Here is a 20,617-nt window from a genome sequence, read left to right as displayed (position 1 = left end):
GTTTTTGTTGTTTTTGTTGTTGTTTTTAAGGTTCTTTGGGATTTTCTACATAGGTAATCATGGGTCTCAATAAGGAGTTTCATTTCTTCATTTCTAATCTGTCTTGCTTCTCATTTCTTATTGTAGTGGCTAGATCTTCTAGTTATATATTGGATAGAAGTGGTGAGAACATAATATCCTTATCCTGTTCCTTATCTTAGGGGGAAGGTGTTCCTTCTTTTACCAAGTATTTAATAGTGGCAGACTTTCTGTAGCTCTCTTTTCTTTATCAGGTTGAGGAAATTCCCTCTTAATTTGCTTAGGGCTCCCCCCCCCGCGCCCCCCCAACCATGAAAGGATGTTGTATTTTGCCAGATGCATCTTTGGCTTATGTGGTTTTTCTTCTTTAAGCAATTAACATGGTAGCTTTACTTTTTTTTTTTTTTTTTTTTTGACATCGAACCAGTTTTGCTTTCCTAGGATAACCCTGCTTGGTGCTGGTGTATTACTATTTTAATATATTGCTAAATTCCATTTGCTTTTGTTTTGTTGAGGGTTTTTGCATCAGTCTTTATGAGGGATAATGGTATGTAGTTTCTATTTTACTTTATCTTATTTTATTTGTTTATTTTTTGTTTTTTTGCCATTTCTCCGGCTGTTCCCACGGCATATGAAGGTTCCCAGGCTAGGGGTTGAATCGGAGCTGTAGCCACCGGCCTACGCCAGAGCCATAGCAACATGGGATCCGAGCTGTGTCTGCAACCCACACCACAGCTCACAGCAACGCCGGATCCTTAACTCACTGAGCAAGGCCAGGGATTGAACCCGCAACCTCATGGTTCCTAGTCACATTTGTTAACCACTGAGCCATGATGGGAACTCCTGTAGTTTCTATTTTATACTCTTCTAGTTTTGTTATCAGATTAGTTCTGGCCTCATATAGTGAATTTGGGTATGATTTTTCTTCTGTTTCTTGAAATAGATTGTGTAGAATTGGTGTTACTTAAATGTTTGATAGAATTCTTTACTCAGGTAAGTCTAGAGATTTCTTGAAAAAGTTTTAAACTATGAATTCACTTTACTTAAATCAGATTATCTGTTTCACTTTAGATATTATGGTAGTTTGTGGATTTTTTTTTTTCTTTTGTCTTTTTAGGGCTGCACCCATGGCATATGGAGGTTCCCAGGTTCTCATTGGAGCTGTTGCTGCCAGCCTACACCAGAGCCACAGCAATGCCAGATCCAAGCCACATCTGCCACCTACAGCTCACTGTGACGCTGGATCCTTAACCCACTGAATGAGGCCAGGGATCAAACCTGCAACCTTATGGTTCCTAGTTGGATTTGCTTCTGCTATGCCATGATGGGAACTCCTACTTTGTGGTTTTTAAGGAGTTTCTTTCACTTGTATTTTCAAATTTGTGTGTAGATCTATCTGTATTATTCTGTTATCTTTTTAACATATGGTGTGTCAAATTTATTTGTTTTGACAACCTGTGTTGTCAAATTTATGTGCATAGAGTTGTCCTAGTATTCTTTTATCTTTTGATGTCTGAAGAATCTATAGTCTAGCTTCTCTTTCATTCCTGATATTATTAGTAATTTGTATCTTTTTTTCTTTGAGTCTTGCTACAGCTTTGTCAATTTGTTTTTTTTTTCTTTTCTTTTTTTTTTTTTTTTTTTTTTTGTCTTTTTGTTGTTGTTGCTATTTCTTGGGCCACTCCCGCAGCATATGGAGATTCCCAGGCTAGGGGTCGAATCGGAGCTGTAGCCGCCAGCCTACGCCAGAGCCACAGCAACGCGGGATCCGAGCCGCGTCTGCAACCTACACCACAGCTCATGGCAACGCCGGATCTTTAACCCACTGAGCAAGGGCAGGGACCGAACCCGCAACCTCATGGTTCCTAGTCAGATTCGTTAACCACTGCGCCACGACGGGAACTCCAGCTTTGTCAATTTGATTGATTTTTTTCCTAAGACCTCTTTTAGTTGTTGATTTTCTCTATTGTTTTTCTATTTTCACTTTCATTGATCTCTGCTGTTATCTTTATTATTTCTTTCCTTTTGCATTTTTCATGTTTGTTTTGTTCATTGTCTAGTGTTTTTGCTTTTTAGGGCTGCAGCTGTGGCATATGGAAGTTTCCAGGCTAGGGATCAAATGGGAGCCGAAGCTGCCAGCCTACACCAGAGCCACAGTAACGTGGGATCTGAGCCGCATCTGCAATCTATACCACAGTTTATGACCACATGGATCCTTAATCCACTGAGCGAGGCCAGGGGTGGATCCCACATCCATGAGGCCATGTGCAGCATTGTGGATACTGGTTGGGTTTGTAACCCGCTGAGCCACAATGGGAACTGCCCGTAGTTTTCTTAAGTAGGAAGCTTAGGTTATTGATTTGAGACCTTTTTGTCCACCCCAGTGTAAGCATTCATTTCTTACAAATTTTACTCTAATCACTGTTTTAGCTTTATATGACACATTTTGATATATTTTCATTTTTCTTTTTCTTTCTTTTTTTTTTTTTTTTTTTGCTTTTTAGGGCTGTCCCTGGGGCATATGGAGGGTTCCAGGCTCGGGGTTGAATCAGAGCTACAGCTGCCGGCCTATGCCACAGCCACAGCAATGCCAGATCTGAGCCGCATCTGCAACCTACACCACAGCTCATAGCAACACTGGATCCTTAACCCACTGAGTGAGGCCAGGGATCGAACCTTCAACCTCATGGTTCCTAGTTGGATTCATTTCTGCTGTGCCACGATGAGAACTCCTTCATTTTCATTCTTTTAAAATATTTTCTGATTGACTGGAGACTTTTTCATTGACCTAAGGACTATTTAGAAATATGTCATTTAATTTCCAAGTATTTAGAAATTTCTGTTATATTTCTATTATTGTTTCTTCTTAAATCTGTTATAGTCAGCGAACATACTCTCAATTTTACTTGTTTTATATTTGCTAAGGTCTGCTGTATTTTAAAAAAAATTTTCTTGTCTTTTTTTAGGGCTGCACCCCAGCATATGGAAATTCCTAGACTAGGGGTTGAATTGGAGCTGTAACTGCCAGCCTAAGCCATAGCCACAGTTTTAAAGGATCTGAGCTGAGTCTGCGACCTACACCATAGCTCCTGGCAATGCCAGATCCTTAACCCACTGAGCAAGGCCAGGGATTGAACCTGTGTCCTCATAGATACCAGTTGGGTTCATTACTGCTGTTCCACAATGGGAATTCCAAGGTCTGTTTTATGATCCGCCATGATGAATGTTTGATGTCCCTCTGAAATGAATATGCATTCTACTGTAAATAGGTGGAGTATTTTTAAAATGTCATTGGTTGATAGTGTTCAGTTTTTCTCTGTCTTTACTAGTTTTCTATCTACTAGTTTTATCATTTACTAAAAATTTGAAGTCTTCAGGTGTAATTGAATACCTATTTCTCCTTTCAGTTCTGTTAATTTTTGGTAAATGTATTTGGATGTTCTGTTAGAGTGTATATTTAGGATTGCTTTTTCTTCTTCACGTATTTACCTTTTTATCGTGTAATATCCTCATTTATCCTGGTGATTTTCTTTGTTCTGATCTTTATCTGATTTAAATATAAATATCCTATCTTTCTTTGATAAACATTTGCATGATATATCTTTTTTCCATCCTTTTACTCCTTTAGAATGGTAAAGGTTTCTCGTAGACATAATATAATTGGATTGTGTGTGTTTAAATTCAGTTTGTCGTTTCATTGACATTCTTAGGCCATTTATGTTTAGTGTTATTGTTGATATTTTGATTTAGATAATCCATTTTATTATTTGATTTTTCTTTTTTCCTCTATTTTTTCTCTTTCTGCTAATTTGGGTTTGATTTTTGACTATTTGTATATGTTTTTGTGGTTACTTGAGGGATTGCAGTATATATGCTTTTCTCAGTATATGTATGTATATGTATATTCATTTAAATTTTTATTTTTTCTAATTTATTTTTTATTTTTTGGCTACACCTATGACATTTGGAAGTTCCCCAGCCTGAACCTGTGGAAGTTCCCACAGACTGAACCTGTGTGGTAGTTGTGGTCTGTGCCACAGCTGTGGCAGCATCAGATCCATAATCTTCTGTGCTAAAAGGGAACTTCCTCTCAGTATATTTAAAATCAATATTTTACCATTTTAAGTGGCATGTACAAACCTTTCCCACCTTATCATACCCTCTTCTAAGTTATAGTTGACTAGTTATAACTACATAACATTGAAGACATCACACATTGTAATAAATTTTGCTTTCATTTGTCAAATATATTTTAAAGAACTGAGGTGAAGAATCATCACTTGTATTTATACTGATATTTACCATTATTTTTGCTTTTCCCCTCATTTTTGATACTTCTGAAGTAATTTCACATCTGTTTGAACTTTTTTTGTGGTTTTAATGAGCAGGTTTGCTGGCAAAAATTTCTTCTTAGTATTCCCTCATCTGAGAATGTCTTTATTTCACTTTCATTCCTAATGAATACAGAATTTAAATTGGTGAATGTAGAATTTATTTTTTCAGTACTTTAAAAATAGTTCAGTTTTTAGCAAATCGCATGATTTTTAATATTGTATTTATTAGTTGCTTGTATGTAACATATTCTCTGGTTGCTGTTAAGATTTTTCTTTGTTAGTTTTCAGCGGCTTATTGTATCTGGCTATGATTTTTTTTTTTTTTTTGGCTACGATTAAAAAAATTTATTTATTTATTCATTTGTTTGCTTATTTATTTTTTTACAGCCTACCTGCAGCATATGTAATTTCCCAGGCTAGGAGTTGAACTGGAGCTGCAGCTGTTGGCCTGTACCACAGCTACAGCAATGCCATATCCGAGCCATGTCTGTGACCACAGCTATTGGCAACGCTGGATCCTTTAACCTACTGAGTGAGGCCAGGGATTGAACCTGCATCCTCATGGATACTAGTTGGGTTCATAACCCACTGAGCGACAACGGAAACTCCTTTTTTAAAGAAATTTTTTTATGGCATATCCACAGCATGTGGAAGTTCTCAGTCTGGGGATCAAACTTGCACCACAGCAGCAACCTGGGAACCCTGCAGTGACAATGCTGGGTACTTAACCCATTGTGCCACTAGGGAATTCCCTGGCTGTGAGGCTTTAACATTCTGTTTCTGTGAAATTTTTCCTGCCCTTCAAAAAATATCTGTACTAATGCAAGTCGTTAGTGACAATCAGGACTCTGCAATCTGTGACCTGCCACCTCTGCAGCCCTCAGCCTATCTCCTGCTTTGATAATTAAAATGCTACTGGAACACATTCACACCCATTTATTTACATGCTGCTTTTGCACTGTAGTGGCAGAGTTGAATAATTGTGAGAAAACCCATATGTCATCTTAGGCCTTAAATATTTACTATCTTGACATTTTCATAAGTTTGCTGATCTCTGGTATAGATGGAGAGATTCTGAGTTCTGTTAAATTTTTCTGCTTGAATTTCTTTTTAAACTTTATCCATGTATGTTTAAAAGTAATTTTCTAGATATCTTCTATTTAAAATTCTACAAAGTGGGCAGTATGAGGTGTAGGGTATGTGTAAAAGTTTTTCCCCTCCATTTAAAAACCAAAAATGACTTTTTAGCCAAGTTATCTTAGAAAATTAGCAAATATTGGTTAAGCATAGCTTATCTTTCTTTGAGAAATTTATTTTTAGACATTGTAAACACACAACGCAAACAAAATAAACTATTAATGGTTTATGCCAGAGTGGGATTTTAACCTTTTAAATTTTTAAATAAAATTTTTTAAATTGATTTACATATATTTGATTTACAATGTTGTGTTTCAGCTGTATAACAAAGGGATTCAGTGATTTGCTTATATATATATATCTATTCTTTTGCAGATCTTTTTCCCTTTATAGAATTATCACAAAATATTGAGTATATTATTGTATGCTATATAGTAGGTTCTTGTTGTTTATCTATTTTATATATAGCAGTGTGTATATGTTAATCCCAATTTCGTAATTTATCCCACCCTCTCTGCTTTCCCCTGTGGTGACCATAAGTTTGTTTTTTATGTCTATTTCTTTGTTTTCTATGTGTATCTTGTTTTTTTTTTTTTTTTTTTAAAGATGCCACATACAAGTGATATCATATGCTATTTGTCTTTCTGTCTGGCTGTTTTCACTTTGAGTGATAATCTCTAGCTCCATCCATGTTGCTGCAAATGACATTACTTCACTCTTTTTTTATGGGTTGAGTAATATTCCATAGTGTGTGCGAGTGTGCGTATCACATCTTTATCCATTCATCTGTCAGTGAACATTTAGGTTGCTTTCATGTTTTGGCTATTATTATTTTTTTTTTTTTTTGGTCTTTTGTCTTTTTAGGGCCACATCTGCGGCATATGGAGGCTCGCAGGCCAGGGGTCCAGTCGGAGCTACAGCTTCCAGCCTACACCACAGCCACAGCAACAAGGGATACGAGCTGTGTCTGTAACCTACACCACAGCTCATGGCAATGTCAGATCCTTAACCCACTGAGCGAGATCAGGGATCAAACCCACAGCCTCATGGTTACTAGTTGGATTTGTTAACCACTGTGCCACGATGGGAACCCCCTCTTTTGGCTATTGTAAATGGTGCTGCATTGAACACTGGGTGCATGTATATTTTCAAATTGTGGTTTTGTCCAGATATATGCCTAGGACTGGGATTGCAGAATCATATAGTAGCTCTATTTTTAATTTTTCAAGAAACCTCCATACTGTTTTCTCTAGTGGTTGAACCAATTTACATTCCCACAGTGTAAGAGAGTTCCCTCTTCTTCACCCTCTCCAGCATTTGTTATTTGTAAGCTTATTAATTATGGCATTCTGACCAGTGTGAGGTGGTACCTCATAGTTTTGATTTGATTTCTGTAGTAATTAGTGATGTTGAGCATCTTTTTATGTGCCTACTGGCCATTTGTGTATCTTTGGAGAAATGTCTGTTTAGATCTTCTGCCCGTTTTTTGATTGGGATGTTTGGTTTTATTTGATAATGAGCTTCATGAGCTGTTTGAATGTTTTGGAGATTAATCTTTTGTTGGTTGCATTGTTTGCAAATATTTTCTCCCATTCTGTAGGTTGTCTTTTCATTTTGTTTATGTCCACAGCCATACAGTATCTGAGCAATGCAGTATCTGAGCCGCTGTGCAACCTATACCATAGCTCCTGGCAATGCCAGATTCTTAACCAACTGAGCGAGGCCAGGGATTGAACCCACATCCTCATGGATACTAGTCAGGTTCTTTATTTCTGAGCCACAGGGGGAACTCTACAAAAAAAGTATGTTGAATAAAAGTGGTGGGAGTGGACATCCTTGTCTTGTTCCTGGTCTTAGCAGAAATTCCTTCAGCTTGTCACCACTGAGAATGATGTTAGCTGTGGGTTTGCATATGTGGTCTTTATTATTTTGAGATAGGTTCTCTCTGTGCCCACTTTCTAGAGACTTTTTTCATAAACGAATGTTTATGTTCCTGTTGTGGCTTTGTGGTTATAAACCTGACTAGTCTCCATGAGGATGAAGGTTTAGTCCCTGGCCTTGCTCAGTGGGTTAAGGATTTGGCATTACTGTGAGCTATGGCATAGGTTGCAGGCAAGTCTTGGATTCAGTGTTGCTGCGGCATAGGCTGGCAGCTGAAGCTCGCATTGGACCCCTAGTCTGGGAATTTCCATATGCTGCGGGTGCGGCTCTTAAAAAAAAAAAAAGGATGTGGAATTTTATCAAAGGCTTCTTCTGTATCTATTGGGATGAAAATATGGTTTTCATGCTTTCATTTGTTAATGTGTTGTATTACATTGATTGATTTTAAATATTGAAAAATCCCTTTTCATCCTTGGGGAAATCCCACTGGATCATAGTGTATGATCCTTTTAATTTATTGTGGATTTGGTTTGCTAGTATTTTGTTGAGGATTTTTGCATCTATGTTTATCATTGATATTGGCCTTTAATTTTTTTTGTGGAATCTTTGGTTTTGGTATTTTGTTTTGTTTTGTTTTTTTGTTTTTTTGCCTTTTCTAGGGCTGCTCCTGCAGCATATGGAGGTTCCCAGGCTAGGGGTCGAATCAGAGCTGTAGCCGCTGGCCTTCGCCAGAGCCACAGCAATGCGGGATCTGAGCCGCGTCTGCAACCTACACCACAGCTCATGGCAACGCCAGATCCTTAACCCACTGAGCAAGGCCAGGTATCGAACCCACAACCTCATAGTTCCTAGTCGGATTCGTTAACCACTGAGCCACGACGGGAGCTCCTGATTTTGGTATTGAGTTGATTGTAGCCTCATAGGATTAGTTTTGAAGTGTTCCTTTCTCTACAGTGTTTTGGAATAGTTTCAGAAGGATTGGTGTTAAGTCTTCTGTAAATGTCTGTTAGAATTCACCTGTGAAGTCATCTGGCCCTAGACTTTGGTTTGTTGGGAGTTTTTAGATCACCAGATCTGTTTTTAGTACTTGTAACTGGTGTCTTTACATTTTCTATTTGTTCCTGGTTCAGTCTTGAGAGATTGTACCTTTTAAAGAATTTGTCATTTCTTCTATATTGTCCTTTTTATTGGCACGTAGTTGCATGTAGTAGACTCTTATGATCATTTGTGTTTCTGTGGTGTTGGTTATAACTTCTCCCTTTTCATTTCTGATTTTAATTGATTTTGGTCATCTTTTTTTTTTTTTTTTAGACTGGCTAAAGTTTTATCAATTTTGTTTATGTTTTCAGAGAACCAACTTTTAGTTTCATTGATCTCTTTTAGTGTTTTCTTAGTCTCTATTTCATTTATTTCTGCTCTCATCATTATGATTTTGATTTTGTTTCTTCTACTAACTTTGGGTTTTGTTTGTTCTTTCTCTGGTTGCTTTAAGCCTAGGTTGTATATTTGAGATATTTCCTGTTTCCTGAGATAAGCTTGTAATGCTATAAACCTCCCTCTTAGAACTGCCTCTGCTGTGTCGTGTAAATTTTGGGGGGGAGTGTTATGTTTTCATTTTCATTTGTCTCTAGGTATTTTTTGATTCCTCTGATTTCTTTATTGATCCAGTGGTTGTTCAGTAGCATGTTTGTTTAGTCTCCATATATTTATGTTTTTTTTGCAGGTTTTTTTTTTTTTTTTTTTTTTTGGGTGGTTGATTTCTAATCTCAGTGTTGTGTTCAGAAGAGATACTTCATAGGATTTCAGTTTTCTTAAATTTACCAATCTTGCTTTGGTAGCCCAGCATGTCCCAGGGAATGTTCAATGTGCACTTGAAAAGAATGTATTGTGCTACTTTTGGATGGAATGTTCTAAAAATATCCATTAAGTCAATCTGGTGCAATGTGTCATTTAAGGTGTGTGTTTCCTTATTGATTTTCTGCTCGGATATTCTGTCCACTGATGTGAGTGGATTGTTAAAAGTCCCCCACTATTATTGTGTTACTGCTGATTTTTCCTTTTAGGTCTGTTAACATATGCCTTATATATTGAGGTGCTTCTATATTGAGTGCATATATATTTACTGTTGTCATATCTCTTTCTTGGATTGATCCCTTGATCATTATGTAGTGTCCTTTTTATCTCTTATAATTACTGTTAATGTATGTTCTTATTTTCATTTTGTTGTTTTAGATTTGTTTTTGTAGGTCTTTTTTCTTTTCCCGTTTATTGTGATTTAATGACTGTCTTTAGTGTTGTGTTTCATTCCTTTTTCTTTTTTGTGTGTGTAGAGCTGTTGTAGATTTTTGGTTCGTTACTATGAGGTTTTGTATATAACAGTCTGTATATATACATGATTGTTTTAAATTGCTGATCTCTTAGTTTCAAATACTTTTCACATATCCTGCATTTGTAATTTTATTTCTCTCCCAGTTACTTTTGATATATTTGTGTATGGATGATTTCCTTCCTTTACTGTATGTTTGCCTTTACCAGTGAGCGTTCCCATTTCATAAATTTCTTGTGTCTAGTTGTGGCCTTTTCTTTTTTGCCCAGAGAAGTTCCTTTAGCATGTTGTAAAGCTGGTTTGGTTGTGCTGAATTCTTTTAGCTTTTGCTTAACTGTAGAGCTTTTGATTTCTTGAATCTAAATGAGAACCTTGCTGGGTATAGTATTTTTTTTTTTTTGTCTTTTAGGGCCACACTGTGGCATATGGAGGTTCCCAGGCTAGGGGTTGAATCGGAGCTAGAGCTGCCAGCCATAGCCACAGCACTGTGGGATTCAAGCCCTGTCTGTGACTATACCACAGCTCTCAGCAACGCTGGATCCTTAACCCAATGAGCAAGGCCAGGATCTAACCTGTGTCCTCATGGATACTAGTTGGGTTCATTAACCATTGAACCATGATGGGAACTCCTGGTTATGGTATTCTTGGTTGTATGCTTTTTGTTTCATCGCTGTAACTATATTCTGCCACTCCCTTCAGGCCTGCAGAGCTTCTTCTGAAGAATCAGCTGATAAGCTCATGGGAATTCCCTTGTATATTATTTATTACTTTTCCCTTTTTTCTTTTTTTCTTTTTTTTTTTTAGGGCTATACCCATGGCATATAGAAGTTCCCAGGCTAGGTCAAATCAGAGCTACAGCTGCTGCCCCATGCCACTGCTGCAGTAACTTGGGATTCAGACTGCATTTGCAGCCTACACCATAGCTCACGGCAACGCTGGATCCTTAACCCACTGAATGATGGCAGGGATCGAAACTGCATCCTAGTGGGTACTAGTCGGATTTGTTTCTACTGTGCCACAATAGGAACTCAGATATGTTCTTTAAAAAAAAAAAAAGGTCTGGATTTTCTTACTTTCCTTCCCACATTTTATGATTTTGATGTCCTTTTTTAGCATCTTCTTATTTATCCTTTTGCTCTTCCTTGTGTTTATCATCGCTTTTGCAATAGTTTTTTTTTTTTTTTCTTTTAGATCTGTATACTGGCTTATTTAAGCGATTACTTTCCAATTGTGATTTCCTTCATCCTATTTATTCTTACCTCTTTTTCATTTAGAGAAGCCCTCTCAGTGTTTCATTTAGAATGGGTTTAGTATTGCTGTATTCTTTCAGTTTTTGTTTGTTGGAGAAATTATTTATTTCTCATTTTGTTTTAAATGATATTTTTGCTGGGCAAAGTATTCTAGGCTGCACATTTCCCCCTTTTAGAACTTTAAATATATCTTGCCACTCTGTTCTGGCCTGTAATGTTTCTGTGGAGAAATCAGCTGATAGCCTTATGGGGGTTCCCTTATAGTTAACTGTTTTGTTTTTCTCTTGCTGCCTTTAGAATCCTCTCTTTATTTTTAACTTTTGCCATTTTTATTATAATATGTCTTGGTGTGTGCCTGTTTGGGTTCAACTTCTTTAGAGTTCTCTGTGCTTCCTAAATCTTGATTGACATCTGTTTCCTTTAGGTTTGGAAAGTTTTCAGCCGTAGTTTCTTCAAATGTATCTTCTTTTCCTTTTTCTTTTTCATCTCCTTCTAGAATCCCTATTATGTGTAGATTGGCCCAGTTTATATTAAGCCATAGATCTGTTATATTGCTTTCCTGTTTTTTCATTAGTTTTCTGTCTGCTGTCTTTTTTTTTTTTGTCTTTTTTTTTTTTTTTTTTGCTATTTCTTGGGCCACTCCTGCAGCACATGGAGGTTCCCAGGCTAGGGGTCGAATCGGAGCTGTAGCCACAGGCCTACGCCAGAGCCACAGCAACGTGGGATCCAACCCACGTCTGCGACCTACACCACAGCTCACGGCAACACCGGATCGTAACCCACTAAGCAAGGGCAGGGACCGAACCCGCAATCTCATGGTTCCTAGTTGGGTTCGTTAACCACTGCGCCACGACGGGAACTCCTCTGTCTGCTGTCTTCACTGGGTGATTTCCATTATTCTCTCTTCCAAGTCACTAATTCATTCCTCTGCCATTATTCATCCTGTTCTTCAGTGCCTTTAACTCAGTTTATGTTTCTGCAAATGAATTTTCTAATTTTTTTCTTGACGCCTCTGTATATTTTCTAGTTCCTTTCTAAGCTAATCTATATTAATATTTATATCCACTTTTAATTCCTTCATTTTTGCCCTTAATTCCTTCAGTATTTTCACTGTCTCCTTTTCCAACTCAGTTCTATCAAACTGCAGGGTCTGTTTCATTGTTTGTTGCTTCAGGTGAATTCTCCTTTTCTTTAAGCTGGGAATGGTTCCTGAGCTTCTTCATTGTGCTTATTTTTCTTATTCAGTGAGTTTAGGGAAACCAACCACTGTAGTCTTGGAGGGCTATTTATATGCAGGAGCACTTCTGTATATTTTGTGGGGGCTTATTATTTATTTTTGGTGCGGGTGTTTGGATATTTGCTATCTCTTTCCTCAGTGTAAGGAGGTTGTTATCCTCCTGAAAGATTGCTGTGTGTGCTTCCAGGGAGATGGAGGCAATGGGCAGGGTTAGTAGTCAGTGCTTGGTTGCTAGGCTCTTGGACAGTAGCAAGGACCTGTGGGAAGGTAGTGCAGGCTGCTCCTAGTTACAGGGCCCTGGGAAGTGGTAATGAGCCTCAGGCAGGTTTAGGCAGTGCCTGGAGCATTTGGCAGTGGTAGCTGCAGGGCATATGTGTTCCCAGGGGAGTGAGACCAACAATGGGCAGTGTTCAGTTGCAGTGTCCTCTCTGCCACCCTCTGAGGTGACTGGGGCTGCAAGTGGTGCCTGTTCAAGGACTCCTACTGGTGGAGGGCCATGCCCACCTCTGGAGTCAGAGGTAATTGTGGTGGTTTGCAATTACCTGTAGACCATGCAAGAAGCACTCCATCTTGCTTAGCCCACACAGGAGGTGCCACCACCTGTAACTAGCTTAAGAGGGGGCATCGCTGGCACAAGAGGTGCCTTGATGCCCGTAGCCCTGCCCTCAGAGAGTCCACACATTCACAGAAATTCCTATGGTGGTCCGCCTCTCCTCCTCTTGCCCTCCCCAACAGTGGTACTTTGCTTCTCCTTCAGGCTCAGACCTCCTCCTGGTTCCCTAGCTGTGGCTCCCAGCTCCCCAAGCCCTTGGTGCACTGCTCTCTAGTTCCCTCAGGTGGTCTCCACATGGCTAACCCTAGTCCTCTCCCTGGAACTCACCTCCAGAGCCTGAGTCTCAGCACCCAGCCCCCACCTGAGTGTCTCAAGCTATGGTGTCCAGGGGAGGTGGTGCCAATAGTCTTTGTGGCTCTCTCTCTGCTTTGCCTGCCTAAGTCCAGCTGCAGTGCTTTTCTTTGTGGCTTTGAGGTCCCTCTGTCCTGGCTGATCTCCAAGATCAGTTAGGTGGCTTCCCAGGGTGTGGGTTCCTTTCTTCTTTCTCAGCTCCCTCTCAGGAGTGATGGACCCATCCTGATTCCTTCCTCTCTCTCTATTTTTTTCCTTTTGTTTTACCCAGTTATGTGGAGGGTTTCTTGCTCTTTTTGGAGGTTTAAAGTCTTCTGTCAGCATTCAGTAGGTGTTCTGTGGCAAATCATTCTGCATGTAGATGGGTTTTTTTGTTTTTTTTTTGATGTGTTTGTGGGAGAAAGTGAGTGCCGCATCTTCCTTCTCTGCCATCTTGATCCTTCCAACTCATATAAGACTTTGAAAAGATGTTTTCTTAGTGTCATAGCTTGTCTCGAATACAGGTTTCTTCATCTCTTTTATGAATCTGGTTTTTTTTTTTTTTTGTCTCTGTGTTTTCTATGGCCGCACCTGTGGCTTATGGAGATTCCAAGGCTAGGGGTCTAATTGGAGCTGTAGCTGCCGACCTACACCAGAGCCACAGCAACATGGGATCCAAGCCTTGTCTTCAACCTACACCACGGCTCACGGCAGTGCCGGATCCTTAACCCACTGAGCGAGGCCAGGGATCCAACCTGCAACCTCATGGTTCCTAGTCGGATTCGTTAACCACTGAGCCATGATGGGAACTCCATCTTTTATGAACCTTTATGTGCTTAAAATTGTTATTCTTATAACTAAAATGTTGATTTTTTTACCTCTCATTGTGAAACTGTTGGTTGTTTTTTGTTGTACAGATACTCAATTCTGTGTCAAATTTAAGCATATATGGATTTCATTTTCCCCTCAAATTAGAGAATTTCCCTGGTCTTATCTCTTGTTAAGTAAGAAAAGCCTTGCTCAAAAATGTAAGACTGAAAGGTTCTACAAAATTCTTTGTGCACTGCAGGATATTTTTTCTTCACAGAAATCTACAACTTGTTCAGGGACAGATGTTTCTCTCAGAAGTTGTCAGGCTCAGTAAAAGATTCAGAGAAAGAATCTGTGGTGGGTTGTATAATCTCCCTGCAAAATTCATGTGCACATGGGACCTCAGAATATAATATTATTTAGAAATAAGGTCTTTGCAGATGTAATTAGTTAAGATGAAGTCATATAAGGTTGAGGAGTCTTTGGGTTTGTATGCCTGATAATCACTTTATTGCCTTTTTCCTGTGCAGTACAGCAGTCACTGCTTGTGAATGGCCTTCTGTAACTCAGGTCAAAAAACGGGGAATGGACTCATCTGAATAAACGTGGTCCTCTTACATGTTACTGTATGGTCTAGAAAGACCCCTGAAGAAATGGCCAATGAGGTTACTTGGTCACCATGAATTACTTTAAGTGCTAGTATTATATAGTGAAAGAACTTCAAAAACATTCAATCATGGTCTATTGAGTGATCTCTAGTGATGTTATATGGAATTCTAGGGTTGCATGGAAACCTAGTTGTAAAACCCTGGTGTAGATTCTCACATTTTATACCCCTTTGGGAAAGTTTTAACAAAATAGTGGCCTTTATATTCCTTACCTAATTACATATCCCTGAAAAAAATAAAACAGTTTGTAATTTGTTTCTAAAAATTTTATGGTTATGTGTAGAAGCAGGGCATGTGTGGGAAATCTCTGTGCCTCTGCTCAGTTTTGCTGTGAACCTCTATCTCCTGTAAAAAAAAACTAATCTATTTTAAAAATTAGAATAATGACTTTTGAAACTACAAGATCTGATACAGTTTTACCCTGAGTTCCTATAATTTGTTTGATTTTTTGTGGTATTATTGAGAGGTCAGAGTGCTAGGTAAATATTCCTATTTTATTTATTACACAGATTATTTTCCTAAGTGCTAATGTATATTTCAAACCTCCATATCTGCAAATGAACTATAGACATTGCATGGATTTTTCTTTGCTTTATTTATATAATGGATAAGTTCTAAATCAGTTTTATAATGATTCTAAGAACTTGAGAGATCTATGATAATCTGGGACTAAGAAAACCAATCATAATATTTATTGTTTATGTTTTATAGTTGTTCTAGAGGTTGATGTACAGAACCCTGATTTATCATTAGGCAACAACCATACTAATACCAGGAATGTTTTATAGAGTTGTCTGGGAGTTTAGAAGAGGATATACTGGCAGCAGGATTTCTTGACCACAGTGACGTATCTTCTCTAGTACAATAAAATTTCATAATTCATCATTCTTTCAAGTCTTTTTACAGAGACCCTGTATTTATGGCAGAATACTTAACATTAGTTTCATTATGAATCTGTTTATAAAATAAAATGTAGAAATCAATATTGTCTTTTCCAAACTTTCTGCTTTGGTATTATATTTAAAGCTTCTATCTTTTACTGTCTTTTGTAAGACTTCTTGAAATTCTTCCATAACTTATTCTGAGAGATTTTATGGTTGGTTTATTCACTGGCTTTCCATTAAAATACTCTTCTGATACCGATTCAGCAGAAACTCCAGGGAATATTGATCTTCAGTGATGGTTGACCCTGTTTTTGTTTTTTGTTTTTTGTTTTTTTTTCTTTTCTTAGAGATAGTTGAACTAGAGACGTTAATAGTTCTTTTAACTACTGGTTTTTTTTTTTAACTTTTTTTTTTTTTTTTTTTTGGTGTTTTTGTTTTTTTAGGGCCGCATCTGTGGCATATGGCTGTTCCCAGGCTGGGGGTCTAATCGGAGCTCTTGCTGCCGGCCTACACCAGAGCCACAGCAACATGTGTCTTCAACCTACACTACAGCTCACGGCAATGCCGGATCCTTAACCCACTGAGCAAGGCCAGGGATCGAACTTGCAACCTCATGGTTCCTAGTCGGATTCGTTAACCACTGAGCCATAATGGGAACTCTTTTTTTTTTTTTAACTTTTATTTTTATGGCCACACCTGTGGCATATGGAAGTTCCTGGGCCGGGGTTGAATTGGATTTGCAGCTGTGGCCTATGTCACAGCCATAGCAACACTGGATCTGAGCCACATCTGTGACCTAATGCCACAGCTCACAGCATTGCTGCATCCTTAACCCACTAAGCAAGGCCAGGGATTGAACCCACATCCTCATAGAGACATTGGGTGCCTAACTCACTAAGTTACAATGGGAACTCCTTTACTTAGGTTGTAAACATTTGCCATAATTTTATCTCAGATAGAAAAGCCCTAGAGGAGTTCCTGTTGTTGTAGTGGGTTAGGAACCTGACATAGTATCCATGACGATGCGGGTTTGATCCCTGGCCTTGCTCAGTGGGTTAAGGATCCAGTGTTGCTGCAAGCTGCAGTGTAGATTGCGTGTGTGGCTTCGATCCAGCGTGGCTCTGGTATAGACCAGCAGCTGCAGCCCTGATTTGACCCCTAGCTGGGGAACTTCCATATATCTCTATTGTGGCTGTTAAAAAAAAGCCCTAAAGAACTTTTAAGATAATTACCTAGAAACTGTCCATAGAATTAACAATGACTTTTGAAAAAAAAAAAGATGTAAGGAAGATATTGAATTATTATTTAAATTGAAGTATAGTTGCTTTACAATGTTGTGTAATACTGAATATTAAAAAACTTGCAAACATTTTATTTTGAAGTAGTGTAGTACAAAGTATTCCCCTCTAACCTTTACCCCATTCCACTCATTTTAATTTTAAATATTTTAGCACATTTGCTTATCATTCTCCCACAAATGCACGATTATTACTTTTGCTCTGTAGTGATGAGTAGGTTGACTACATCATGCCTCTTTACCCTCTCTACTTTTTCTCTGGGTTTTTTTTTTTGTTTGTTTTTGTTTTTGTCTTTTTCCCTTTTCTAGGGCCACTTCTGTGGCATATGGAGGTTCCCAGGCCAGGGGTCTAATCGAAGCTGTAGCTGCCGGCCTGCACCAGAGCCACAGCAACGCAGGATCTGAGCCGCGTCTGCAACCTACATCATGGCTCACGGATCCTTAACCCACTGGGCAAGGATCCTTAACCCACTGAGCAAGGCCAGGGATTGAACCCGCAACCTCATGGTTCATAGTCGGATTCGTTAACCACTGAGCCACGACGGGAACTCCTATTTCTTATGTTTGTTTTTAAGAACAGTAATAGTCTCTTCTACAGTAGCATTAGAGTTTTCAAGTTCTGATAGTTTCACATTGTTACTTTAATCTATAGTGCATATTCCCATTTAATTGGTTCTTTTTTTTTTGTCTTTTTAGGGCTGCACCCATGGCATATGGAGGTTCCCAGGCTAGGGGTCTAACTGGAACTATTGCTGCCGGCCTACTTCAGAGCCACAGCAACACCAGATCCGAGCTGCATCTTCGACCTACACCACAGCTTCTGGCAACTCCGGATCCTTAACCCACTAGGTGAGGCCAGGGATCAGACCTGACACCTCATGGTTCGTAGTTGGATTCGTTTCCACTGCACCATGACGGGAGCTCCTTAATTAGTTCTAATAATATCGTTTAGAGCATTTTTTTCCCAAATATTTTAAATTGTAGTTAGTTCCCATGTAAACATTTATTTTAAATAGACTGTTCGTCTTAAAATCTTAAGTATTGACTTTTTGTTCTTTTAACAGCTAAACCGGGCGGACAGGTGAAATGTCAGTATATTTCTGCCGTGGATAAAGTTATATTTGTGGACGATTATGCAGTAGGGTGTAGGAAGGACCTTAATGGAATCTTGTTGTTAGACACTGCTCTGCAAACTCCCGTTTCAAAACAGGATGATGTGGTTCAGCTTGAATTACCTGTTACAGAGGTAAGTTGATATCAGTGTCAATATGCTTTTCTACTTAATGAAGTCTCAGACCTATTAGCTATTCAATGGGATTAGATTATCCTTTGAGGATATTATATATGTACCCCAATAAAGAGAAACAATTTACATTGATTGCAACTTTTTTTTTTTTTTTTAATTCAGTTTTTTTTCTTTTGCTTTTTAGGGCTGCACCTGAGGCATATGGAGATTCCCAGGCTAGGGGTCCATTCGGAGCTATAGCTGCCAGCCTATACCACAGCGACAGCAATGAGAGATCTGAGTCACGTCTGCGACCTATACCACAGCTCACGGCAACGCTGAGCGAGGCCAGAGATCAAAACTGCAATTTCGTGGTTCCTAGTCAGGTTCATTTCTGCTCTGCCACGATGGCAACTCTGATCACAACTTTCTTTAAATACTTATTTTTCCTCTTCATAATTAATCAATGCTTATTAAAATGGTATTGCAGTGTGAACTGTAACAGATTAAACCACTGTAACAGAGACACCTAAATATGATTTACACAAGATAGTTTCTTTCTAGTAACAGTGCAGTGCCAAGTATAGGGACAGCTTGGCTTACCTCACGGTTTAGCTGCCATCTTGTGAGTCCAAGACAGCTGTTTCAAGTCTGACTAGTTCCCAGTCGTAGGTAAAGGGAAGGCAGGAAGCCAGGGCAGTATGTTGGTGTTACCCACCTTCCTTCCCTTCTTTTCTCTTCACCAACCTCCCTCATCCCTTCCCACCTTCTCTCTCTCCCCTTCCTTCATTTCTCTTGTTCCTTTTTACAAACTCTTTCACATACACCCTTTTTTTTTTTTTTGTCTTTTTTTGGTCTGTTGTTGTTGTTGCTATTTCTTAGGCCGCTCCCTCGGCATATGGAGGCATATGGAGGTTCCCAGGCTAGGAGTTGAATCGGAGCTGTAGCCACCGGCCTACGCCAGAGCCACAGCAACGCGGGATCCGAGCCGCGTCTGCAACCTACACCACAGCTCACGGCAACGCCGGATCGTTAACCCACTGAGCAAGGGCAGGGACCGAACCTGCAACCTCATGGTTCCTAGTCGGATTCGTTAACCACTGCGCCATGACGGGAACTCCCACATACACCCTTTTGATATTTGGCCAGAATTTGGTCACATGGCCACATTAAGCTGATGTGGTTCTTTTTCCTGTAATATTTAAAAAAGGAATAAAGAAGTTCTGTGGTGGCCTAGCAGTTAAGGACCTGGCGTGGTCACTGCTGTGGCTTGGGTCACTGCTATGGTGTGCGTTTGATCCCTGGCTTAGGAATTTCCACATGCCGCAGGCATGGCCAAAGAAAGGGGGGGGATAAATATTAATGGACAACCAATAATCTTTGCTGTGTATCTTGTTTCTTAACAATTCAAGTTTACATTTGCAGTTATATATATTTTCTCTTATATATTAATTACTTAATTTATGAGTCTATCCTAACTTAAATCCTTTTTGTGCACTTTGATATTCATATCATGTAACTTGGAAGTAAAATTTTCACATATATCAGATTCTAAATAATCTCAGAATATCAAAGATTATAAAGCTGTACTCCCTAATAATGTAGGACATTATTTTCTGTCTTCATACCAAGTTGTTGATTACCAATTGTTTTATATTTGGTGGATCTTTATGATTAGTTAATAAAGTCACTGTAGAATATTTTGCTTTTTTAGGACATGGAATGTGTTAATTTGTGAATTTTAAGTGCAGTATAAATGTTTTTTGTTCTCTCTTTGAAAGACTTTTTATAAAAAAGAGATAGCAACACATATCTACTTAGATTCATATTTAGGGTCATATCACTGTCTTGTAGTATATGTTAATATTTAAAGCATGTTACCAGAAGTTTGATTTCTGAAAACACTGTAGCCATCTTTTTGTCATCAGAATATCTTAATCTGGGTATATGTCTAAAATCTTTGGAATTAGTTGTATTCGTATTGAACATATTTTATACTCTTCTACCTGCTGGAATTTAGATCAGTTGATATCTGAGCTGCGTCTGCAACCTATACCACAGCTCATGGCAACACTGGATCCTTAACCCACTGAGCAAGGCCAGGGATCAAACCTGCAACCTCATGGTGCCTAGTCAGATTTGTTAACCACTGTGCCAAGACGGGAACTCCCTAACCAAAACTCTTAATTAAAATAATAAGTCTAAATTTCGATGTCTGTATCTATCAAACTCTGTTTCCATCCTTCATTTATCTAATAAGAAGGGAAGAAAGTATGTATCGTTGCTGTGTTCCCTCAGTTCTATAAAGCCTGAACCTTTACAGAAACTTTACAATAATGTATATCCTTGATAAAAGATATACATTATAGTCTACAATGAAAGATATTTCAGTATTTTTCCTCCCTCACCTTGCTAGCTCATAACATCTGTTGTTAATTCTCTTTTTTTACCTAAATAATTAGAACTCTTTTGTTCACATATATTATTTGTAGACTTTCCACCACATTAGTTTGTCACTGTTGGTACCTAAAGTATGGGGTCCTACGTTTGGTTGGATTCGTGTGGATATGTTCTTTTCCATATATTGACCACTTATTTCTGTTAAGGTAGTTCATATTGAATATGTGGGTAACAATGCAAAGGGCTTTAAGATTTTTTTTTTTAATT

The 20,617-nt window shown here is 38.6% G+C and overlaps 1 protein-coding gene across 1 annotated transcript in view; it reads left to right on the top strand.

Annotated features, from left to right (window-relative positions):
* BIRC6 (baculoviral IAP repeat containing 6) overlaps positions 1-20,617 on the top strand; it is a 256,404-nt gene that overhangs the window by 22,175 nt on the left and 213,612 nt on the right. The window contains 1 exon segment of the mRNA XM_021087656.1: positions 17,790-17,971. Coding sequence (XP_020943315.1) covers positions 17,790-17,971 — 182 coding nt within the window.

Source organism: Sus scrofa, chromosome 3 (genome assembly GCF_000003025.6).
Source record: "Sus scrofa isolate TJ Tabasco breed Duroc chromosome 3, Sscrofa11.1, whole genome shotgun sequence".
Classification (NCBI taxonomy): Eukaryota; Metazoa; Chordata; class Mammalia; order Artiodactyla; family Suidae; genus Sus; species Sus scrofa.
This window is presented reverse-complemented; position numbering and strand designations above follow the sequence as displayed.